Here is a 27,247-nt window from a genome sequence, read left to right as displayed (position 1 = left end):
AAACATTGCTCTTTACCAGAGGTGGAAAGAGTACAAAAATATTCTACTCAAGTAAAAGTACCATTACATTAATGAAATTTTACTTAAGTACAAGTAAAAGTACCAGTCTAAAAATCTACTCAAGTAAAAGTAAAAAGTAGCTCATTTAAAATTTACTCAGAGTAAAAATTACTTAGTTACATTTTAACAGTGGGAGGGAGTCAAAAATGGGACAGGCCAAGGGTGTCAAACTTTTTGCACAGTTTAGATTTAACCCTAATTAAACACACCTGATCCAGCTAATCTAATCATTTAGGTTTATTTGAAAACTACATGATATGTGTGCTGGAGCAGGGTTAGAACTAAACTCTGCAGGGCTACGGCCCTCCAGGAACTGAGTTTGACACCCCTGGGATAGGTCTATTAATCTCAAACTACAACCCGAATTCCGGAAAAGTTGGGACGTTTTTTAAATTTTAATAAAATGAAAACTAAAGGAATTTCAAATCACATGAGCCAATATTTTATTCACAGTAGAACATAGATAACGTAGCAAATGTTTAAACTGAGAAATGTTACACTTTTATCCACTTAATTAGCTCATTTAAAATTTAATGCCTGCTACAGGTCTCAAAAAAGTTGGCACGGGGGCAACAAATGGCTAAAAAAGCAAGCAGTTTTGAAAAGATTCAGCTGGGAGAACATCTAGTGATTAATTAAGTTACTTGATATCAGGTCTGTAACATGATTAGCTATAAAAGCTTTGTCTTAGAGAAGCAGAGTCTCTCAGAAGTAAAGATGGGCAGAGGCTCTCCAATCTGTGAAAGACTGCGTAAAAAAATTGTGGAAAACTTTAAAAACAATGTTCCTCAACGTCAAATTGCAAAGGCTTTGCAAATCTCATCATCTACAGTGCATAACATCATCAAAAGATTCAGAGAAACTGGAGAAATCTCTGTGCGTAAGGGACAAGGCCGGAGACCTTTATTGGATGCCCGTGGTCTTCGGGCTCTCAGACGACACTGCATCACTCATCAGCATGATTGTGTCAATGACATTACTAAATGGGCCCAGGAATACTTTCAGAAACCACTGTCGGTAAACACAATCCGCCGTGCCATCAGCAGATGCCAACTAAAGCTCTATCATGCAAAAAGGAAGCCATATGTGAACATGGTCCAGAAGCGCCGCCGTGTCCTGTGGGCCAAGGCTCATTTAAAATGGACTATTTCAAAGTGAAATAGTGTTTTATGGTCAGACGAGTCCAAATTTGACATTCTTGTTGGAAATCACGGACGCCGTGTCCTCCGGGCTAAAGAGGAGGGAGACCTTCCAGCATGTTATCAGCGTTCAGTTCAAAAGCCAGCATCTCTGATGGTATGGGGGTGCATAAGTGCATACGGTATGGGCAGCTTGCATGTTTTGGAAGGCTCTGTGAATGCTGAAAGGTATATAAAGGTTTTAGAGCAACATATGCTTCCCTCCAAACAACGTCTATTTCAGGGAAGGCCTTGTTTATTTCAGCAGGACAATGCAAAACCACATACTGCAGCTATAACAACAGCATGGCTTCGTCGTAGAAGAGTCCGGGTGCTAACCTGGCCTGCCTGCAGTCCAGATCTTTCACCTATAGAGAAAATTTGGCGCATCATTAAACGAAAAATACGTCAAAGACGACCACGAACTCTTCAGCAGCTGGAAATCTATATAAGGCAAGAATGGGACCAAATTCCAACAGCAAAACTCCAGCAACTCATAGCCTCAATGCCCAGACGTCTTCAAACTGTTTTGAAAAGAAAAGGAGATGCTACACCATGGTAAACATGCCCCGTCCCAACTATTTTGAGACCTGTAGCAGAAATCAAAATTGAAATGAGCTCATTTTGTGCATCTCAGTTTAAACATTTGCTATGTTATCTATGTTCTATTGTGAATAAAATATTGGCTCATGTGATTTGAAAGTCTTTTAGTTTTCATTTTATTAAAATTTAAAAAACGTCCCAACTTTTCCGGAATTCGGGTTGTAGTTGTTTTTAATTAAAGGAATCAGTTATTTAGAATAATAATACATTTGGGCTGTTGCCAGGGAAATCAGTATCAACAAACTCATCTTTTAATGCAGAGGAAATGCAGAAGATTCATTGGAAGTGGCATTTAGATGTATCACACTGTGTAGTGCTGGACAAGAATGCATTTAACCTGCAGTTACAAATGCATGAATAATGTTTTGATATACAAGACATAAAATGTTGAATACTCATTTGAAATGATAAGAAATTAATTATTTAAAAAAATCAAAAGATAGCCTACTTTAAATATGAAATTAAAATGGCCTGTATGTGTCAGCAAGTCACTGTTAATAAGTGAGTCAATGCGATTGAACCGAATCATTTAAACGGTTGATTCATTCAGGAACGAAACACTGTCACGTTGCTCAGAGATGCAAAACTGTGATTTGGTGACTGTGTTTGGAATTATTTTCTGTTGTAGAAATAGAGCTAAAAAAGGCAATATGGTGTCTGAACGCAAGTCTCTTAATTAACTTGTTTACTGAACTGTTATATATATGTATGTATATATTCATGATGATTTTTGGAGGAAAAGATGGCATTTTTTGTGTGATTTTGATTTAATATATGAAATTATATAAATATGTGAATTTTCTGCCCCTATATCTTCAATTTTGTGATCATTCTAAATGCATTTTAGGAGACTGAATCACACAGTGAAAGAACGCACTATAAATGCGCGCGCACATCATTAAAACAAAAATAGCACACTCCTCACCACTGTCTTTTTGGCTAATTTGTGCAAAACCTCTTGCTAAAATGTCAAAGCTTCATTTTAACCACCAATGCAGCAATGCAATTATTTAGCTTACCTCTACATTCTTGCGAAGGGTTGATGTCTTGTCGAGATTTTATAAGCCGCTAGTTTGGTCTTCCTAGGCAAGTACAGCTTACACTGCATAATAGAGCATACATATGGCCAGGGGTTCACTTCATTTCCTTCGAGTTCAACTTCAGAATATGACGGGGTTTCGTTTTCAGCGGTGTCTGCACCACTAATGCCTGTTTTGTCCGTCTGCATCTTTCTTGTGATTTTAGCGCCAGTTTGCCCTCCTGCCCATTATTTACTGCCGTAGTTTCCAGGGAGCGATTTATTTTTTTTATTTTTATTTTTTTTTACTCAGTAATTAATGTGTTTTAAAATGTAGTGAAGTACAATACTTCAATCAAAATATACTTAAGTAAAAGTAAAATTACAAATTTAAAAAATTACTTTAAAAAGTATTAGTACACAAAAAAGCTACTCAATTACAGTAACGCGAGTAAATGTAATTCGTTACTTTCCACCTCTGCTCTTTACCATATTTGATGTCCTCTACGTATGTGTTTTGATTAAACATTTTTTTATTTTATTTTTTGCGTGCAACTCGGTAGAAAGCAGTTTATTTATTGTCTTTATTTATTGTTTCTTTTTTATTACATTCAATTGAAGGTGGAAGGTCCAAAAAACGTTGAAAAAAAAGTGAATCCAAAAAAGATCAGTTCTTGGTTCCCAATTCCACCCACTTCTGAAGAGGCAGAGGGTCAAGACCTGTATTTAGCTTCTTTTTCAAATTTATCTTTTACTATGATTGTTGTAACATTTTCTAACATTCAAATTAACAAGCATTAAACTTGCAAGGTTTTATTAAATCTAGGTTTTCAGTAGGCTAAAGCAATGACTAAATAGTTATTTAGCTGTTTGCTAACATTAACTAGCCTGCATTGCTTTGGTGAACTAAAAAAAAAAGAAAAAAAAAGAAATTCATTCAGATGTGGAAAAAGTTCACATGTTTTAAATCATATACAAAAAGAACAGGAATATGTTTTATAAAAGTAAACGGTCCATTTTGATTTAACATTGACTTTCAGAGATGCAGGAAAGCGGAAAACAGGTAAAAGGAGAGTTTTATGGGAGGAACAAAGGAAAGAGAAATGTCACTACACATTGTTTTAAATCAATACGGTGAGGCTGGATCTGATTTTGGGCAGCCTTTAGAGACCAAACAACACTATTAGACAAACAGACTGAAAACAGATCTATCATCAATCTTTATATTCCAGCAGGCGTATCAGCTGAGCTTTAAATGAGAAAGCACAACAGGGTCGCTCTCCTTTAAAATCAGCTTTATAGAGAGTGCTGTAATTGAGTACCACCGTATCAGCAGTGCTCGAGCAAGAACCGCAAGACAGAGGAATTTATCTTCTGTTACGTTCTCTCCCTTTTGCTCCATTTCTGTTTTCTTTCATGCACACTCTCCCTCTCGTTCTCAAAAACACACTGGCGGACAGCAGAGATCTGTGCAGGGCTCTGAGGGCCTCCACCCCCAAACACAATGAGAAATTAGCTTAAGTGAGAACCATTATAATTATCAGGTGATCATTAAGCATAATTACTCCAGTCAGCTCGGGCTTTCCCCTGGGAGACTTGAAATAGAGGGAAAAGAGATAAAGGAAGAAAGACAGGCTCCGGGAGCACTGTATGATCCAGGCATGAGAAGAAATGCCTAAAAGACTGTAATTTCCACCATTTAGATAATATCCTCTAAGCTTGCTTTGGTCTCTGGCTGTAGATCTTTCTGCAGTTTCATTCTGAAACCAATTTCATCCAGTGACGGACTTAACGTTCACAACACTAATAAGCCATTAAAATCGCTTTTTCAAGTGGTGTTTTCTTTGGCAAACATCGCTATTATTATTGCCCATCTTAATTTGAACATCTTGGAAACTAAAGCAACAACAAAGCAACACATTAGCAACTTTGGTGGACACTTTTGACTTGGACCAGTATATAACAACATATCAATGCGCTAGCAAACACCTAGCAACAGCATAACAACACCTACACCATTCTAGCATTGTGAAGGGGACTTCTGATGGGCATGCACAACTTACAGTACATTATAGTGGGCTTTCCAGGAAGGAACCACCTAGAAACCACACAAAACACTGTGGTCACTGCACAGCAGCTCCTTAGCAGTGGCAGTGTGATGACTACTGCAACCTGAACACTGTAGCTGAGTGGCAGTGTGCTCTGGAGAGGCAACTGTTCATATTTTCTTCAGAAAATGTTAAAATGTAGTTCTATTTTTTTATTGTGTCAAACAAAGAGGGATTGACGTAGGATCTGGGCACCAGCAGAGACACAAAGAGATGTGACAGATTGAACAGGGGAACACAGGCGCACTGATCAAAAAGACAGCTTCTGAAACAACACCAATACAAAGACCGAAAACAAACGACAGCGGAGAGAGAGAAAAGGATCCAATCTGCGTGCGACAGTTGAGGTTGCAGTCACAATGCACTTGTCACTCGAGGAGGTTAACAAGCAAATGAGGGAAGAGATGCCCCTGTCACCATGTCTGGAACAGTGTGTGAGGATCAAATGGAATATTTAAGTCTGGAAATGAGGTTGCATGGAATATGTGGCTTCCTTTGGTATTCCAGTAGATGCTGGAGGTATAAACTTTTCTTTCCAAAAGATGGTTTTGAAATTGACCGGCCATTCTTTTGATGCTTACCTTGTTAGACTTTCAATCCCCCAACACTAATATTCTCAAAAAAGCTCTAAATATCTGAGTGAGGCCTTGGATTCTTGTTAACCTGGCTGATCTTTGCCAGACTTGGCCACATGACCAGTCTTGCTGAACTGCCATATTCATGAAGAGTTGTAACAGCTTCAAAACCTTAATAATGGAGGTCACTTTGCATCTGTGAACCCTTTAACCTCGTAGCCAGCACCCTGACGCCCTCGTCCTGAAAACCCCTAAACTCGCACGTGTCAGTGTTTATAAATAGATTAAATGAAAAGGGACAAATTTAATCTTGACAAACTATGTATCATTATAAAGATCTAAGCCTCAAGCGTGGACGACAGATCGCTGTTTTTCAATGGAAAGCTTATAAAGACTGTATTTGCTACATTTGTGTAAGCAGTACACATAAAAACATTTTTACAATGGAAACGCTGTATGTACATACCAGATCCGTGGTAATAACGAGACATAAACACATCCACAGCTGTAAATCCCAGTTTAGTTAGAAAGGTAAGGGTCCACTGAATGACATCTCATGAAGCACGTTTAGTCCAACGAAGCAATAACGGTGAATATGGATCATAATTCCTTTGTTTACGTTTCAGTTCTTTAGCGACAGAATTGTTTGGAATATCCGTTATGGAATAACTCACGGTCGGAAACTGCGTCTTGGTAGTAAAAACACGGCATGGTTTTGCAGCGTACAGTGTCACAAACAGAATGAGGCGATCCACCGGAAAAAAGAATGAATGAAAGATAGGCGAAAGATAGTTTATTTGAATTTTGGCGCTCCCTCCTGAGAGCTGGTGACGCGCTCTGACGCACCTGTCAGCTGATGGAGACGGAACTTATAGCGATCGCCTTTTTCTTTGTTTCTGTTGTTTTTCAACAGTTTTTATATATGTGAGAGTGTGTTTTATGTTGAATGTGAATGTATCTGCATGATTACCATCTGTTTGAGTGCAAATCAGCCCAAATCAGCTCGCTATACTGTATGATCATGGCTATCAAAGTGAACGCGTCTATATGAATAGAGAGAGTGGATTATTTACTTTAATGGCACATTTGTGTTATTACCATCTGTATAAGTGGACATCAGCACTTATTTGCATCGTTATTCATTGTAAATGCTGCATTTCTAGCAATCTCAGGATTTTCTGTAATTGGCATACAAAGTTAAATCTTTTTTTATTTTTCTTATTATTCTTACTCAAATTATTCTTATTGTATTTTTCTAATGCTGAAATAAATCACTTATATGATGTCTAAGTTATATCAAATAAAAAAATATTTAAGTGTGGTAAAAAAAATTTCAAGGCACTTCAGTGTCTATAACTTTTAATATTTTTGAGCATTATAAAATCTGGTTGATAAAAAGTGAAGCCCAAAGGGTCTTCTTTCCAAAGACACCTAAATTATGTTTGTAACACACTGAAGTAGGAAACTGTTACAATTATAAGTTAGTTAGAGCACTTTCAGCTGTGAGTCCCATAATGGGGGGTGCTGGCTAATTAATTCCACTTTTTTTACACTGGCATCCACATTTTTTATATTGACATAATTCTTCATCAGAGGTTTATGGAGAGGTATTTGAACCTGGTGCAGGTTTTGCTCTGTCATGCACTGTGAACTCTGGGACTTTTTTATATACTTCATATGCTCAAAGGCAGCTATGTTTTATGTTTCCTGCCCAGTTTCATGCATGAGAAGACCTCCTAAGGAAACTGGTTTCATTCATGCACCTCACCTCACCATCAGACCTGCACACACAGGAATGTGGTAAATCACAGGCTAAAAAAATTCTGCCTACACGGAGGTAAGAAAGCAGCCAGGCACGTCTGAATCCAATTTTTGCATAACATCCCGTCTACTAAGATGCTTTCATCTAGTTGGCTTTTGAAGGTAGAATATATGTATTCCTTCTTTGATACCCCATATCTGTGCATGAGGCTTGGCGGTTGGAAGAAAGAATGAAAATGGCACCTTAAGGAGTAAAATTATTTATAAATTCCCAATGTTTCAACATATGATGCAATTTCAACTTAGAGATTAAATATTTTCTTGGTTATGCTAGATCAATGGTCCTCAACCGTGGGGGTGGCCTCAGCAAAAAGAGGGCTGCAGCATGACTTAAAAGTATTTAAATTGTTATTATTAACATTTATTAATATAAAATATAATAAATACATTAAAACAATCTAACTTCATTAAAAAATATATAAAGAAGATATAAACTAAAATCAAATTTGATTCCATCGATCATTGACATGGTATTTAAGGTGTCTGAGGCAGTTTTCTCACAAAAATAGAAAAGGTCCTGATTACTTATGCAAATAAGAAATGTAAATTTTTACTGTCTACAAACAGTTCTGAATCAAAACGAATGGAACAATATGTCCTACACAGATGAGACAAAGGTAGAGCCACAATGACAGACGTGGAGACCAAAAAGTGCTGTGACTGCTTTGATGAAAAAGACCCTTGCAGCAACTATAAAGTGTGCTGGTGGAAGCTTTATTGGTTTGGGGTTATTTTCTGCCTCAGGCCCTGTCAGCTTGGCATCATAGGGTAAACCATGAATCCCCACATTGTACCAGAGGACTAAACCACATGAGACAGTCTGTCAAAAAGCTAAAGCTGAAATGTAGACATGAACAAAGCAGACCATGCAATAAAATGACTCAAAACCCTCAAGCAAAACCACAAAAATAGTCTCAAAACAGACGAAATGCTGGGCTATCGATTGAAATCCAAGAACTAAACCTCATAGAAGTGGTGTGTGGGTACTTGAAACAGACAGTACATGCAAAAAAGCACAAAGTCAAGAGTTCTGCATGGACTATAAAACAATGATTTTTTAATGTAGGGCACAGATAGACTTAAAACTCCTACAAGTGACATCTGCCACAAGTACACTGAAGCAGGTATTCTTCCACAGAAGACTATTACATCGCACTTCTTTTGAATTCTTACTTTTGTTCAGGGTGAACTAAGTGTGCATTTCTCTACTTTAACACCTGAGTTTTACACCTGTCGAAATCCATGGCTCTTTTGAAAAATATGATCAAAATGATACAGGCTCCTACGAGATGAAGACTCCAGTCATACAAGTGACCTAGAAACAGTTTTAAAGAGTGGTTCCATGTTAAGATCACATTAACAACTGAGTATTACTCACTATATCACAGTTCATGTGATAGTGAAAAAGATAATGAAAAAAGAAAAAAGAAAAGAGAAAGAAATACTTAGTGCACCACTAAGAATAGATATTCAAACATGTAAATATGTATTTCTTTTTTTTTTTCTTTTTTTTTTACCTATGTCCCAAAATGATGGATCTAAATAGTTCAAATGAATGGAAACTAAATTAGTATGGATAAAAGAGTGGATTCTTCTGAACCACCAAGTCTACTGAAATATTCAGTGAATTGTATTAAGTTTTCATGCACATGTAATTTCTCTTCAATCATTTTTTGAGAGTGCATGAGAGCTGTGAGAAAAAAAGATACTGAGCTAAAAAAACAATTCAAGCATCGTTTCTCTGGCTTTGGAAAAATGATTACAGCTCTGGAGCTTTTGAAACCAGGATAAACAGTGTTTTACCTGACACCTATGCCACTCTCCAAATGGAGCGAGAACATTGATCGCAGAGTCGTTCATCATTTTAGAATTGCACAGAAGCAGCCATGCATGCAGGCTACACCTGCTGTCCACACTCACTCTCATTTACCCTTTATTATATCTGTACCTTACAGTTTTCAGGGGGAAATAAATCATAAAATTACTTTTTATTTTGCTCACCTTGCAGCTGTTCAATGAGAGTCCATGCCATTCTGGAGCCCTGGGCATCAAACACCACATGACCCTGAGAGAGAAAGGAAACATATTTATACTATATACTATATATATTCTAAATATATATATATATATATATATATATATATATATATATTTTTTTTTTATGGGACAGTTTAGAACAAATATATAAAAAGTGCTTACATGTGTATTTTTGTTGAGCATTAGGTTTGATACATCAGGCTTTTATGGCTCATTTAGTACAATATAGTAATAGAAAACACCTCAGTTTATTGGCCCAAACTGAGCAAAAATATGCAGTTTGGTGCTGAAATCAATATGGCTAAAAAGTAAGATGAAATTCTGTTAGCTTATACTGTAAATCAATGAGAATTTCATAACAGTATAATAGACTTCTTACATAAAACGCATAGAAATATCAGCTGTCACTTAATATCTCCCAATAATATGTCTTAGTAAGATGATATTTACAGTAAATATTTAGTTTTATGATCAAAATTCTGTAGTTTTTATTGTGGGGGCGAAATATATTATACATGTATCATAACGATGACAGAGATAAACAAATAAACCTGATATATCATATTTGATTTTCAAATTTTAACAAAATATTAGGATAATCAAGTAAACCTAAATTAGGTCATTTTAGAAATTGTTCATACTGAAAAATAACAAACAATAATTACTTTATAAAAATCAGTAAAGAGGCATGAAGTTGTACAGTAAAAGACATTAGAAAGTAATAAAGAGTTTTAATCATGTCGGTAATTTAGAAATTTGGATATTTAATAATAATGAAACAGTAGGCTTCATTGAGTTTAAGTAATTTTGTCTTGCCATTTTTATTGGTTTATTTTTTTTTTACAATTTGTATTTTATTATTATAATATTTCTAGTTAAATTTTTCAGTTTTAGTTTTAGTAATTTTACCACACAAACTTCTCTAATTTCAGTCAGTTGTGAAAGATAACATTTCTATTTTTTTAGTTAAAGTTTTTCATCTAATATTTTTATTTTATTTTATTTCAGCTTTATTTCAATTATTTTTTATTTTTTTTTATTTGCAATAACAACATTAGTTAGCATGTTAGTTTTACTGTGGTATCATAATTGTGTATTATTGAGTATCATTAAATGTATCGGTACTGACAAAGCCGTCACTCACCGAAACCCCCTCGAAGGAGCTGGTGTTAAGGGCTCGGTAGATCTCTGCAGTAATGTCCTTGTTATTGTAATTAAAATCTTCCAATCTCCGTCCCTTTGCCTTCAAAGGTCCCACTGTCTTATTGAGAGCCAGAGCCAGGGCCCAAACTGCATCATACGCCAGAGGAGCTTCCTGAAATCCTCCGGTTTCCTCTGGATTCTTCCCACCCAGTTTGGACATCAGCTGTGCTAGGAACTCCTGTGAGGTCTGGATCAAAAGAGTGGATTCACGGTATCATCTGGTCATGCATATGAAAGCATACGCACCTGGAATAAACTTAGTGCACTAACAAGAGCTCATGTTTAATAGATTTTAAGCATGACTTCACTGTCGCTACAAAAGCACCGGACTCAAAAAAGTGCCAGACTACTGACAGCAAGAATGCGAGAGATAAGTTAAGTTAGGTTACAGTACAGTTCATCACCGTGGGAGTGCATCATATAGACGGAGGTACTTTTCTCCTGGGTGTGAAATCTTCATTCACACACACCAGGACCGGAAGCACCAAAAATAAACTCCCGCTTTCACACACACTCTGAAGATGTTCCATGTCATTAAGGAGGTACTGGGAAAAGAAATAGAGTTGGCACACTCTTATTGTGGAGGCATATGAAAACTGATTTCCTTGACATTTTCCACACCTTATAGAAACAGCTGAGGCACCTTCCTCACTTCAAACAGGTGCGTTTTAGGAAATGAGCCAAGCAGTAGATGTGCATCTGGTGATTGCTTGATGCAAATGGACAGTCGAGAAAGTGAGCGCATGTGTGCGGATAGAAACTGCATGTCAAGAAGCATTTTGGCTCTCTTAAATTACACCCTTAAAGTGGGGACGGTGAAGCGATGAGGGGAACAAATTATGGTGATGCTGAGCCAATTTAGTATGGCCATCTTATCACAAATGGGCCTGTCCAACATGACAGTTTTTTACGTCAGATGTGAGCATAGGTGTCTGGATACATGCCCAGATTGCTCCGGTTCCAGGAAAACAGCAGGGACATATGCGTCAAGCCCATTCCCAGCACAGAGCACCGGAGTTGGGTGGGCTCCAGACAGCACCCCCCGGAGCTCACACTTGACCATCCTGCTTTCCCAGGGGAACAGCGGTTGGACCTGAGCGCACTGACCCCTACGTGACTCTTCGGGTTTTCAGATCTGAGAATAGTGCATACACATCTAAAGATATGACGGTAGGTTATGGGCTGTTCCCAGTGAGGGAACGGAGTTAGTTATCTAAACAGAATGAAGCTGCGCTAATCTGAGGATGATGTCATTGTAAAGCGTGCAGCATATGGGACGATATGGGACACAGAATATACAGTAATTCACTGATGCCAAATAAGAGAAAATACAGAAATACTGAAAAAGAATGGAACTTCAAAATCCAGTAGCTAGGTGGTTGCTTGCTATCTCAAGTCAAAAAAGCCCACCCAACTGTTAATATATATGTCTCTGTTATATTCTGATCAATAGAAGATATGGCTTATGTTCCTTTGGAAACACGGTTCTGCCATGGGATAAAAAAATGTAAAAAGGTATTTGCGACTTTTTATCTTGCAATTCTGCCTTTTTCTCGCCAGTACAAGTTTATATTCCACAAATCTGACATTTTCTTGCACCTGCGAGTTTATATCTCGCTTAATTCTCAGAAAAAGAGTCTAGAATTGTGAGATAAAAAGTTGCAATTACCTGCTCTATTTTTTATTCAGTGGTCGGAACTAGCTTACATATGCTATTCTAATATAAGCTAAAAAAATGTTTTCCCATTTTAACATCCGAAAAAAAAAAGATATCGTAAGTCCGATTAATAGCTTTACGAATTGAAATGGCATTCAAGTCCACAGTACAAATGTGGCACAGACTGGGCCTGGCCACAGGACACAAACTGAAAACAAAAAGATTATTCAGGCCCACTCACCAGGTTAGAGGCCCCTCGCACTGTCTCCGGATTGAGCATGACTATCTCAGTGGTCACATGACCCTCCACAGCTTCTGTCATCTGCTCCACAGTGCAGTTGATGGATGGATCTTTGATCTTGAACCAGTTGTCAGCATACCAGCCAATCAGAAACCACACATACTTTTTCCCATACAGCTTCTCCTTATAGACCTGCAGTTGGGTTGTGTGAAACTTAGGCTTAGGGAACGACTTGAGCCAAGAATGTAAAAAAATTAAGAAAAACACCATGTTTCCCCTTTGACATTGACAAAGATGAATAATGCTCAGCTGGATGGCTGATTACCAACCTCACAAAACACTTTCCTGGCTTCCGTTTCGTAAAACAGGCCCACAATGATGCGAGCATCTTGCCGCTGTAGGAGCAGAGCGAGAATTGAGGATTAGAACAAAGCAATAAATGCAACAATTTGCAAAAGTTAGTGAATTAGCATCAGAGGAAGGTTTGAGAGTGCTACTGTGCATAACACTGCAGTAATACTGTAGTAATTCTGGCTTGGACAAGCAGTCCAATCAGTGCTACTCTGCCCTCTCAGCGGTGTGCTATATTCCAGGTTACCATGGTTCCTCTGGTGGTACTCCATTTATCTTGTGCACCAAAACTAGGGCGGCACACATGGCAGGCCTTTGCTAAACAGGCAGCTAGGGGCCCAGCCATCACTGGAGATAGCAGGATGGGGAGGTGAGAGGACTGGGGGGAACATATCATCTGACCCATGTTCCAATTAAAATGATTCTCCTCAAGAATGAGATCAGATCCCATTGTATTGTATTTTACTCCTGGAATTTCAATTAAGTCCTTTGACTCGACAGACCCAGAGATAGCAATAAAGATGTGTGTGTTTGTGTTTTTGGGGGAATCTTTAAAGCGACAAAAACCTAAATAAATACTGTTTACAGAAAACACAGCTTCCTAAACACATTTCCCACAAATCCTCATACAGCTGAAATGTAGCTATAAGCTAAGACTGAAAAATACATAAATGAATTTAGTGAAATGTCCCTGTATAAATAAACAAACTAAACGAAAACATGAAAAAAATTTAGTTAGGCTAATATCTTTTGTGTTGTTTAAAAAAAGAAATAAAATCACTATATGATACATTATGTATCATATAGTGATACATACTCATCCACTAGTGTCAGTGCAGTCAAACTAATGATATTACTGAACATTAAATATGTGTTTGGCATCAGTATGATAATTGTTAGATGAGTGAAAGTGAAAGCACCTTGAGGTTTTTGACGGCCACAGCAGGATCCGTGAGGAAACTTTGCCTCACGCTGATCTCAATGCCTGCCTCCTTCACCCTCTGCTCTAGATCATCCAGAGTCTGAGAAAGAGGGAGAAAGAACAAGATTAAAGGAGACCAGGGAAACAGAGGGAAGGAAAGTAAAGAGCATAGAGATGAGAAAAACATCTGCGGATAGACGGGAGGTGAAAAACCAAGAGACGGGAAAGAATATTATTGCGGCAGAAAGGCAGAGATAAGACAAGCATGGAGAAAGAAAATGAGGGAAGAAAGAAAATTAGAAAGAGACTGGCAGATTTAATTTCTGTTTACTGTTTACCATCCTGTGTGTATCAATAAAACAAGCGTGTAAAATTTAATAAAGTCGATATAACCTCAGGCTGCAGCAGGAAACAAAGAAACTGAGCTGAGCTTACATCAGCTACAGCCCACAATCTCACATCCCAGACATTGTCTTCGACAGCACACAGATACATTACAGATAGCATGCAAAACAACATGCTATACACTGCTAAAACCTCAGTTATGTAAAACACAGCCTGTCTGGGTTGCAAAACATTCAAGCATTCACTTCATAGTGTTTTAGAAGGATTGTGTCTTCCCACACTAGAAGAAAAAAATGCTGTGTGTAATGCAATGAAATCTAGCCAAGATGTTAACCTAAATCAAAGGAGATCCTTTATTGTAAAAAGAAAATGCTATTATCAGATCACATTAGCCAGAAGTAGGGTGGTTTCAATGTAAGGGGGGGGGGGGGGTTCAATTTGATTCAAAAAGTGTTTTTTTGCTCATTCAGAATTATTAAATTTGATTTGATACACAATTTCATTGATCTGAATCAATCACAAAAATACTTGGTTTGTTTAACAACCATTCAACTTGTTTATACGCATATATAGGATTCTAAGGTTAGTTCAACCAAAAATGAAAATTAAGCGGTGAATAAATTGTAATAAATGAGTGTTTAATCATCTTAAAACTCCCCTTTCACAAGTGGAGCAGCACAACATTCCACCAGTCCTTGTTTAAGACACTCATCTTCCTGGGTGCAGGAAGGGGCACTTTTACTGTTTTATAAAGTAAGCAGTACTGCACCACAGTTCATGTGCTGGTCGTCACTTAATTAGAACCCAGAGTAGGTAAATATCACATGTGCTTTTTAAAACAGTATGCGACAACAGCGGGAAACTCTGTATATTCATGCAGTTTGCGCATGTCAAAAAATTAAATCCGATCAGAAGCTTTTAACATATAAATAAATGCACATATCAACCCATTCACTTATTCAGTGTTCATGTAAACACTACCTTCGGATTCATTCCAATGGAAGCAAAAAGTGTCCATGTAAACATATCTAGATTAAAGTGTTCATTACATTTTGAATATGGATATTTTTCTTTAAAAAAATCCATCGATTCACTACAGAAAACCTTTGTTCACCCCCCGGAGCCATGTGAGACATTTTGTTTTAATGGATGTGCTCTTTATTAAACTTCTCATGGACTGATGGAGTGCAACACCCGCTGAGTTGCATCAAACAGCTTGAAAGATCAAAGACAAATTTTAAAATAACTCTAACTGGATTCATATGAAAGAAGAAAGTCATATACACCTAGGCTGACTTCAAGGTGAGCAATTTATGAGCTAATTTTCATTTTTGGGTAAACTAACCCTTTAAAGACCCCTTGTGGTCTTTAAAGAGATCAGTCTCTGGTTCAAACATATATGACTTAATTAGTCTTACATTGACACTTGCCATTTTGTATTGTTTATTACCTAAGTTAACTGAGTGCAAGTGGAGCAGGTCCGAGCTGATGCAATTAAATGGAGGCGTGGACTAATTTGCATATTCATTTGCCTATTCTAAATGACTGAGGTAAAGGCGTAGAGTTATATTCAAGCCATTTAAATGCATGAAGAAACTTTTTCACTGAAAAAAAAAAGTTTATGTATGTTATTTATGATTAAATGTCATATTTTGATAATGTCATTTTTGATTCAGTTTTAAGGGATACAATTTATAAGTCATTGCAACATTACCTCATCTACAAGTTGTTTGGATAAAGCGACTGTTAAATTATTAAAATTCAATATAGTGACTAATTGCCTTAATCTTAGTCAGGAAGAAGACGGCAAACTACACCAGTTTAAGGCCACATACTGTATAATTATAAAGAGAGAAGCAATATCAACTGACTTTAACCCTTTGGAGTCGATTAACGCGTATACGTGTTATGAGGCATTTTCTCCTGATAACCCCGAAAAGAATTTAAATTACACTTTCAGTTTTGATCGTACAGATAAGAGCAATACATCAATCGAATCTGTAAAGGGTTTACTTTTTTGTATACAGACATAATAACAACAAAACTTTGATAAAATAAAGATAACAAACAAGTTGTGCCGTCTGCAGCCTCGGTCTGCACTGATCTTCATTTACAAACGCGTCATTAAAATGAACTGTAATTCAGCAAATACTCAACGAAGAGACATGAGAGATATATCTATAGAAAGCTTGACATGTCTACTTTTAAACTAAACAAGTACTGCCGAAAACAAATATTCTGTGATAAAGTAATCCATATGAAAACAACTCGATGTCCGTTTTTTACGTCTCCCTTCATTATCTTCTAATGTGACCACGCCCCCGCGCTGAACGCTCTATTCAGATTCTAATGTTTCACTGAAGCGTGTGCCTTGAATACGCCCATACAACATAAGACAACGCAGCCAGACTGTTCTTCATGTTTTTTTATTTTACTCTTTGCTTCGCGATGAGAGGAATAAGACATAATTCACCCCAAAAAGATGTGATGAGGATTACCTGAGGATTTGAGATTTGGATTTCCTCAGAAAAAAGAATGAAGCGCTTTATTCAGCAGAGATCATAAACATGATTAAGACTCCTTATATTTATTTATATACTTGTACTATTTTTCACATAACGTGTAAACATTTTACTAGTTAGACTTTTTCCAAACTATAATTCCTGACTAAATGTATAATCAAGTGAAACATTATGAAGTTTAATAACAATATACACTACTACTGTAGGTAAGGGATGTATATTGTCATTCCTTACCTACTTATTTGTATTTTTAGTATTTTTTTTTCTTTTATTGTGTTTTTTGTTCTGTCGCTGTCATTTTGTTGCACTGCGGAGCTTCTGTCATGAAAACAAATTCCTCGTATGTGTAAACATACCTGGCAATAAAGCTCATTCTGATTCTGATACTATACCATTCAAAAGCTTGATGTAAATAATATAAATGTAACAAATAAATGTAAATATAACCAATGTAAAAAAACAATGCTGTTCTTTAAATTTATCCCCAAAAAAACCATGAAAAAATATTCTCCGCTCTTTTCAACATTAATAATAATAATAATAATAATAATAATGATAACGATAATAATAATAATAACAATAATTGTTATTTTTGTTGTTGTAGAAAATCAGATTGTTAAAAGGATTTCTGAAGGATTGTGTGACTGGAGTAATGATGCAAATAATTCAGCTTTGAAAGTCAGCTTAGATTGTTCCTCATAAACTGTTTAACTGCACTCGCAAGTGAATATTAAATTAAGTTGTGGGATAATTAAATATATTCTAAATAAACCACAAACATAAAATCAATACATTTATTTTGTCCTCACATTCTTTCTTGTAACTCCTCCCTCTCAGTGACACAGCTGACTGAAAGGCTCATTATGCAGCTCATTATGCAGGCCTTTGTCTTCTCAGGTGTAAATCACAATGATATTCATGATAGTTTACGCCTACTCGCATATGACTTTTACCAACAAACCGTGTCTTAGAAAATTTAAATCAATATATTGTTTTTCTGTAAGTGAGTAAACAAGATGATTTTCACATAATTTAGAAAGAAAAATTCTAGGCTACAAGCTCCAGTTCTCAAAAATCCCGGGAACCATTGTTCTTTATGTGTTATATTACCTATCAAGTGATTTAACATTTTTAGTTTTACATATACTCCCACAGTTTTTTTTTAATCCCCATAAATCATAAACAGTGTCTCAGAAAAAACTGTTTGCAGAATCTGTTAGCATAGATCCCATCCTGAGTGAGCTACACACCATCCACCATGTATATCTTCACGCTAGAGCATTTAAAAGCAGCATTCAAGTAAGAAATGACTTCTTATTAAAGCTACAGAAGTTATTCAGTCCAGACCATTGAGTTATTTTCTGTTTTAATTTGATTGTTTGGGTCATATAACAGCGTAGACAGCAGTATTGTATATTACACTGCAGTCACTTAATATACAGATGTAATATGAACAAGCAATTTCTTTCCCAGCTGTTTACGTTCACAGACATTTATGTATCATGTTTTTGACATAAACTTGTGTGTATATGACAGTTTAAGTGCAATAAGACATGTAATTTAACTTAGTTTAGTACACAAACGCTGTGTGACAGCCACTTTCTGTTCACGTGCTTCGGATGTGTGCGCTCAGAAAAACCTTTTTCAGAAGTTTGCACTGATATGCGTTTAAAAAAGCATGCAAATACACTTTCGGCATGATAAGACATGATAATCTAAACCAAACAGATGTTATCCGAGGCACAAGCTGTAAGGGCTCAGCCCTATTCTGGAAAAGAGGAGCTGAAACTTCACAGACACATTCTGGGGACAACTGAGACTTGTATTACATCTTGTAAACATTTATTTAATATGTGCTTATTTTATTTATTGTACAGTACTACTTTAACACATTATGATTCCTACAACTGTTTTAGCATTTAAAATTAATTATTGACCAACCTAGTGTTGTCAAAAGACCCGGTACTTCGGTACCAAGTCGGTACTAAAAAAATTTAAATGTGACGGTACCAGGTTTCTTTAAGTACCGGTAGTACCGAGGTCCCGTTCAAACCCGGTTCAGCGCTATGATTTCCGCGAAGCAGAAAACGAGGATGGAATCTCAAAATCCAGTCATGAAAATGAAACTTACATTTTAATATGGACATTCATGGAATTTGTCAAAGTTAGCATAAATTAATCAAATCAAATCTCCATATGGACCAGTATCTGTAAATGTTAAGCCGCAAAAGTTGGTTGAAATATGAATCCTTCATGTTGTGTGTTTCTGTGTGAATTAATGAATGGCAGAGACGTGCGGGTTTGTTTACTACATAGACTGAAGCGCATGACGCTTGCATTAATTTCAGCATCTGAGCTTCAGAGTTCTCTCTCCATCAAGCGATCTGAACTTCTCAGTTCATCTCAATGGACGCACACCGCACCTGTAATTGATGCTCTGTAAACTCTTTGTGAAGGCGCACGACTCACCGTCGCTTTACTGATAGCGCTGTTTCCCACACATGCAAAGAGAGAGAGAGCGAGAGTCTTACCACGCTGAATCGACACGCTATATGTAAACTATTCTTTGTTGTCTTCTCCTGTCAAAATAATGGAGTTCATTTAGAATTATTCATATTCATTTTCGAACAAGCAGAAGACATACCGGTTTCTCCGGTAGTGGGCGGAGCTAATGCGCAAATGGCAATTTCATTGGCTGGCGCTGATCTCTTACCGTCCCTGTTTTGATTTCAGCAAATCATTTTGACCAAACGCAGACAACGTGATTAATATTCATGAACCCAGCAGCTCATCAATTCATAGCGCATTGTATATACATTAGTATGATAGTAGAATTAGTAGTAGTATTATCTTTTAATAATAATTAATATGATCTATTACTATTTTTTTACAGAAACCCTCAATGACCAAAAATATCTTAAGCATCACCACCAGTCTTAAGTTCAGATAAAATGACAAATAGGCATTCATTAGGCCTAAAAGTTAATTTTTACATAAAGGCATTGTGCTAGAAATATTACTATTATTTAGTAAAATGTATGTGATACTGCTACTACTGTTGAAAAATTTATAAAACTTTATTTTTTAAAGAAATAAATCACAATATTTCTTCCATGTTTTAATTTTAATAGCAAATCCCTTTTATTTACCAAAAATAAAATGTGTTTAAATTTCATAAATTAAAAGACAAATTAAATTTGGGTGAAACTTGTTTACTGTTTTTCATAATTATATAACTTGTAGAAAAACTTTAAACACAATTGTAAATAAGTATAAAGAATGGCATTGGTTTTATTTTTAGTGCTAAAAAGTTTTTTTTTTCATTAGCATATTTTTGTGTTTTGCTTTCGTACCGAAATTTGTACCGAGAACCGTGGATTTTCACTGGTATCGGTACCGAATACTGAAATTTTGGTACCATGACAACACTAGACCAACCAAAACAATTCACGATTTAAAATTAATATTTTAGGTCAAGATCAATGCAAATGGAATTTGCAATAGCAAACATGGTGAATCGAAGAAAATGTTGTCATAATGTTGCATTAAAATTTTATAATCCAGCTCTGAAACAATTTACTTTTTTTTGCTGACATCATAAAGGCTGCCTATTTTTTCAACCACAATACTAAGTGCAAACTCTGGTATGAAATGTCGATCTGACATGATCCAGGATGAAATCATGTCACGCCCTACATTTTTGTCTTCACCGAATATGCTGATTCACTTGGAAATACACGTACATTTTAAATTTGTCGCATTATAGAAGTTAACTGGGTTTTGAATGTAATTTCATGCTTTAATGACACTTGCATAACTGTATGCATGCATAACTATGAGGAGAAGGACTTTGGACCAATGGGGTTTAAGTGTGGGTGAGGCTACCCAACACAAGTCTGCAAGCTTTTCGTTGCATGGTTACTGCTTTTAAAACATCTGTACTTGTATATATCTTACTCACAGAGGTGAAGACTTCAGTGGTCTGCTGGATGGTGGCGATCTTGGTCCACTTCCACTTCTGGAAGAGCTGCACTCGGGTGGGGTTGTGCAATGTGGCTGAGGGGTGTGTGCGGAAGAAGGTGGGGAAACGCTGACGGTTGGAGAGTGCTGGTGAACTGGATCCGTAGGACAACTGCAAGCAAATATCAATGGTTCATGAGAAATGAGCACTAGAAATACATTCACACATTTCCACTGTACAGACACTGAGACCTTCGAAGGAAAATTAGAAACAAGCTAGTGAAGAAAATGTGCGATAAAATCACCTGCAGGAAAACCAGTACCCAAGGCACTAAATTATCTCCTGTTAGGTTAATCACAGTTCACTGAGAACAGCTTTACTTAACATTGGGGGATGTAGTGTGTAAGAAAAGCATGCAAAGCTGTGATAAAAAGTTAAAATCCAAAACACAGGTGTAAAATGAATGAAAAAAGAGGTTGACATTTCAACATTTCCTGTTTTATGTTAATCAGGCAGTCAAATCAGAAGACAGCAGAGGGGTTATAAATATTTTTCCAATAACTCAATGTCATTCACAGATGCAGTGAGACGTTGTTGAGTGACAGGTCTGCTGAGGGGGTGGAAAAAGGGAGGGTTTCGAGGCCAGCAGGGGGATATATAGGTCAAAACTCATATGTGAAGAGAAAAAGCTCTCAACAGATATAAAAATAGAGCAGTGCATGAAAAATAAAGAGACTGATTTTCAAAAAAGAAAAATGAAAGATTAGGCAGTGGGAGTGCACGAGCCAAAAGCTAAATAAAATGACAAATGTCTGGAAGCCATTTCACTGATTTCGGGAATTTGAACGAAGTGTTCTGAAATGGGAATGCATTTAGATAGCTCATTTTCACTGTGGCATAACCTTTTCAGGGATTAGACCTGTTGGAGAGTTCAGTTTGTGATGTACAGAATCATACAGAAGTCATAAAAACTAAATGCTGGTGACTACAGGTATGTTCACCTCTTTAATGTTTTTATTTTTTTATCTATGTCAAATGAACATGTTAATAGTGTGATTAATTCTAAACACATCATGTGCTTAGCCTAAACCAGGATTAGGCCATAGTTCAATTAGGACATTTAAGTAATTTTTATAAACATGCCTTAGAAAAAAACATTACTGGTGTGCATCTTGAGACAAAACGAAGGCACTGATATATTTTAAGATCCATCAGTACAAGTTTCTTTCATTTGAAACAACTCAGACTTGCATTTTAGTCTAGGACTAGGCTTAAGCCTTGTCTGTGAAACCGGGGGCATATGTTTTATTTAGTTCTGAGTACATATAATTCATACACATCCTGTCTGATCGTCCTCTTCATCTCAGAAGGACAGACAAACTCAATGGATTGCTGTGGACTGTAATTCAGTGATTGTCTTACAGTATGTTCAATAATATGAGATAAAAAAAAAAAAATATATATATATATATATTAACTTTTCACAATAATGCATTCTTTCAACAACAACAAAAAAAACCTTTTGAATGCTAGTGTACTGTATATGGTTTTAGGTATCATTTTTATCAATTTATGCATGCATTCACAGAATCTCCAAGACTTCAAATAATGAAACATGTATTCTAAATTAAAAGAAACTTTGAAAGTTGTATTTCCCAAAACAATCGAAAGTGAGACACGCTATAATTAATTTCATAACTCTTGTGTATTTTCTCTACAACAATGCAACAAACAATCCCTGTTGAAATCTATGCATTCCCATCCTTTTAATCTCATCTTTTAGTATTAAACCTATAACTTTTTGGATCCCTGATATCTAACCGCTAGGCTGAATCACCTCATTTCTACAGTACCTACATGTACTGTAAACTATATCAAGTCAAATTGCTTTCACTCCCCTGTCTGAAATTTTAAGCGTTTTTTGCCGAAAATAACATTTTGTCATCACTTTAATAAACCTTGAGTTTTTCCTCAACATCCTTACATTGACATCTCATCAGTGAACATTCAAAGCGAATGAGATCTGATGAAGAGGAAAGCCCACCACTATGAGGTTCCACATGCGCGCGGCTTCAGCCACCAGTGTGGACACAGAGCTGCAGCCTGGCATCAGGACAATCTTTATGGGCTCCGTGTACAGCAGGTCATACAGCAGCTTCGTGGCCTCACCAGGATCACACTGGAAAGCAGAGAGAAAAACCCTTTTAAATGCATAATCTATATTCAGATTTGAAGCACAGATGTCACTATTCATGAGGCATTTTGCCACTCCATACTCAAAACTGCACACCTCAATAAAAAAAAATAAATAAATAAAAATCATTCACACTGTATTCTCTGCTACAGTATATAGGAAAGTGACTTCATTTCATACTGAATCACTTAAGTAGAGATATATCTGCACGGGAAAGCATAACAAAAGGAGCATACATGGATAAAGCAGTAATCTACAGAAAACCTGATTGTAACCTGATTGTCCTTGTATGTTATATGTTGTATGGTATTATTGGGCCCCCACCTAAAAGCTTTTAATAGTTTTTTTGGGGTCTCCCCTTTTTTTCACACATTAACCTTTCTATAACTATTGTAATTTTGTCTTTAAAATGATGACGCGTGTGAAAGAAATAAAGAAATCAATCAAAAAACAGCCCAAGCCCTCCAAGGACACATGCATTTGTTCATACACAGACCAACAAACAATGTTTGTTTGCAAAACGTGGATTCTCATCAGTCTTTAACCCGACGCTGACAATCAGCATCTTTTTTCCCCCAATTTGTCTTAAAATTACTGTCAATGAAAAATCAGTATCTCATTTAAATGATAATAGTAGATTAAAGCCACAATTGATCATGTGTTGAGAGCAAACTTGCACAGTTGCAGCCAGTGGCCTTGAGAACAGCCAGCATTTCTAAAGCTGGGCTTTTGTTGTCTTGGGAACAAAGAACAGCTTAAACAGGAGCAAAAGCTATAAAGAATAAAAACAAACATGAGTTTAACATGATTCAAGGCTTGATTGGTGCAATCTCTGAGCAGACTCTCTCCAGACTCCCTGGGGGTCGTCGGCAGAATCATATTCCCAGCACGGAGACTTTGTTTGGGCTCTGACTTTCCAACCCTGAGGGAAGCCATGCGTGAGCCTTACACTTTAAAAGCACCTGGGTTCCACGAAATCAAAACAACTGCAAAAACTGAATTCTATTTTTTTCTTAAAAAAAAAAAACTGAATACAGATTATCCTGAAGATAGGAAGAACATTTCCTTATTTTACAATATATTTGACTGATCATAAAAGGTTCTAAGTAACTACACAAAAAACAAGACACATTTGTGTAATTAAAATACATTTTTTTACTACAAAACTATTTTGTGATCTTTAAATTATACAGTAAAGACTTTTATAATGTTACAAATGATTTCTATTTCAAAATGCGGTTCTTTGTATTAGTTCCTGCAAAAATATTAAGCAGCACAACAGTTTTCTACATTGATAATATTCAGAAATGTTTCTTGAACAGCAAATAAGCATATTAAAATGATTTCTGAAGGATCGTGTGACACTGAAGAAGACTGGAGTACATGTAACATGTAATGCCTGCAATGTCCACCCTATTTCATACTAGTTTTACTTTCGTTAAAGTCGAAGCAAAATATAGATTCAAAATTAAAAACTCCCTATATACAAAATCTCTTTATATTTTCTTCAACATAAAAGAGAAGAAATAATTTAGACCTTTGCAAGTTTTCATGCTTGAGGTTGCAAGATGTCAAGAATTTAAATCCCCCCATCACAGCTTTTCTCCAAAAAGGACACATTTTCTGCCTAGCGTTTACTTTTAATCTAGCAACAATACGCATGGTCTCTCTCTACAATGGGGAAAAAGTGATGAACTATGATGAACTGAAATCCTTGACAAAATGTTGGAGTTTAGTGATCTCCATTGTGATATTCTGCTCAACTATGGTGCCAAAAAACATGAAGTTTTTGTTGTTGTTATTTTAATAGGAAAACAAGAATATCATTTGGAATTATTGCAATTAATATTAGGATTTTCTGTGTTTTGGTTTTTGAGAGAAGCTTCTGAGATTTACTAGTTTTCATAATGTAGAGATTGTGTTAATTTATATGATAATATAATAAATCAGGAAACTAGATGAGGTAAAATAAATCATGTGTCAACATTTTCTTTATTTGTGCTTATAGATGAAAGTGCAGTATTTATGATGACATTTCTCGAATGACAACAATCATGATCAGTAATCACAATTATAATTTTGAGCAAAATAATTGTGATTAGCAGTTTAACCATTATGTAGCATGACTAAAATTAAACATATTCATTGACTAAAACTAAAATTTTCAGACTTTTAGTCAACTAAAACTTGTCTAAACAAAAACAAAATATGATAAAAACTAAAAAGGGCATTTGAGACAGGCCCAGACTAAATTACAAAAAAACAATTGACAAAATGAACTCTATGGACCCTTTTTACAGATTACGTGTTTTTCTTTTCTTTTTTTTTACTATCAGAGTAAATGGGAATTTTACAAATATATTTGTTGTAGTTTCTCTTCACTACTCTACAGGTCCAGTCCATACTAATAAGCATGCCCCCTTCGTACCCTCTCCGGGCAGAGCGCCATCCTCCGCTCCAGTCAAGGACGGCCCAGAACTACACCGAGCACAGGTTTAAGGGACATCTGGGTCTGAATACCTAAAACCCAACTCAGATGAAATGTTCCTGCTCGCCTTAAGCCTCCTGATGACACAGCGCTTTCCTGCTCTCTAAATGTAGCTGTCCTTGGTGCTGAATCCTAATCAGACGCGGCTCTCTGCATGAGAGTGTTTCTGTGTGCATGTATTCGTACGATCACACCGGTGTGATCAGTCTTGGCTGGTCCCTGGAGCGTACGATCACACCGGTGTGATTAGAACGTTCAGTAAATCACGTGATCAACTGCTAAATTCAAAATTTCAAACTTTAGCTTTCACTGCTTTCCCGCTTTGACTGGCACTGAGCCAGAGACAGACGTGCTCAGCTACAATTATTATCACAACTGTTCAGTGTATTTTAATGTTTATTTTATGTTTCATTCACTTTAAATTACACTACACAATAACAGAAATACAGGTTGTTATTGCACACTCATATTTATAACAGTAAAAGAACATTTTAAACATGTAATATTAATATTTATTCAAGTCAAACACATACCTTGTAGATAACAGCTGTTTCACACCGCAAGTGTCAGCAACGCGTGAACAGCGGGTATTTTTTCAGACGTGCGTGCATGTTAATCAATGAGTGCATTCACTCCAGGAGCAGCGTGTGAGCGTCAAGCAGGAGCGTCGCGTGAGATGCAGTGAAGCGGGGGTTACAGTCATTTATTCCGGGAAACATGGATGATCTTGCATGTTGTAAATCCAGCAGGCTCTAAGTCCAACTCTCCATCAGCGTTGTAAACAAATAATGGCGGCGCCAATAGCCCGTCACGTGATAACTTACCGATCAACAAACATGATGTTTTTTTTCACCAAGTATTAATACCACATTAGGAGTTAACTTAAATATATTTAACGATGTTAATAACTACAAGTTTGTAAATATTTTGTATAAAAAATAAAAATATTTTAACTGTCATGGATTGCAGTCTTTTTTTCCCACTGATAACTGAAGTAAAGCTGACGTCACCGTTACCTCACAATCGCCTTTGTTGTAATTTAAAGACACAACTTTAATCCAGCTCACCAACATAAGAGAAAATGACAGATAATACATTTAAAAGAAGAAAACTGACAAATGAGGAAATTGAGGACATTTTTTTTAATTCTGATGAGGAGATTTTTGACAGCGAGGCAGAGAGTGACAGTGATGAGGATCTTCCCCCAAATCTTGAAGCTCTGGACAACTTTGAAGATGAAGAGATGACACCAGTTCCTAATGAGGCAGAAGAGATAACGTTAAACTCGTTGTGGAAGGCAACCAACCTTTTTTATCCTCCTGGCCCAGGCAATTTTAACAACCAGCACTGTGGTGTGCAAAATCCACCAGAATCACCCAGTGAGGTAAATTGTTTTAAATTGTTTCTAACGGAAGATGTCATGGGAGAAATTGTGGAGGAAACAAACCGCTATGCCTCTGACTTGCAAGAGAAGGAAATGAAAGGGAAGCTGGTTAAATGGGTTCCAACAAATATCCCTGAAATGTACACATTTTTAGTGTCAGTTCTCTTAATGGGTGTGATCAAAAAACCATCACTTCGTGATTACTGGAGCACAGACCCCATGCTCTTGACCCCATTTTTTGGGTCTTTGTTCTCACAGGATCGCTTCCTTCTGCTCCTCCGCTGTCTTCACTTTGCAAACAATGCGACAGCAGTTTCCAATGACCCGCTGAAAAAAATTAGACACATATTCACTGCGCTCACCTCCTCTTTTCGTGGCATTTTTGTGCCATACAGGGATCTGTGTGTGGATGAGTCTCTGATGAAGTGGAAAGGCAGGCTGGCATTTCGTCAGTTCATTCCATCCAAACGGCACAGATTTGGGATCAAGTTTTTTGTTTTGTGTGATGTGCTAACTGGTTATGTGGAGGACATGATCATTTACACCGGATCCTCCACTGACATCCAACATTACCCAGGA

General features: G+C 36.6%; 1 protein-coding gene across 2 annotated transcripts in view; it reads right to left on the bottom strand.

Annotated features, from left to right (window-relative positions):
* The window catches only part of LOC132104426 (gamma-aminobutyric acid type B receptor subunit 1-like), a 127,214-nt gene that overhangs the window by 30,572 nt on the left and 69,395 nt on the right, over positions 1–27,247 (bottom strand). For both annotated transcript variants that reach the window (XM_059509892.1, XM_059509893.1), the window contains exons 8-14: positions 22,647–22,781; positions 20,603–20,773; positions 13,773–13,874; positions 12,831–12,896; positions 12,502–12,693; positions 10,545–10,790; positions 9,365–9,428 (exon numbers count right to left, since the gene is read on the bottom strand). In XM_059509892.1, the coding sequence (XP_059365875.1) occupies positions 9,365–9,428; positions 10,545–10,790; positions 12,502–12,693; positions 12,831–12,896; positions 13,773–13,874; positions 20,603–20,773; positions 22,647–22,781 (976 nt within the window). The remainder of the gene's footprint in view (positions 1–9,364; positions 9,429–10,544; positions 10,791–12,501; positions 12,694–12,830; positions 12,897–13,772; positions 13,875–20,602; positions 20,774–22,646; positions 22,782–27,247) is intronic.

Source organism: Carassius carassius, chromosome 25 (genome assembly GCF_963082965.1).
Source record: "Carassius carassius chromosome 25, fCarCar2.1, whole genome shotgun sequence".
In the NCBI taxonomy this organism is placed as follows: domain Eukaryota; kingdom Metazoa; phylum Chordata; class Actinopteri; order Cypriniformes; family Cyprinidae; genus Carassius; species Carassius carassius.
Note: the sequence above shows the minus strand (reverse complement) of the source record. Positions and strands in the feature narration are given on the sequence as shown.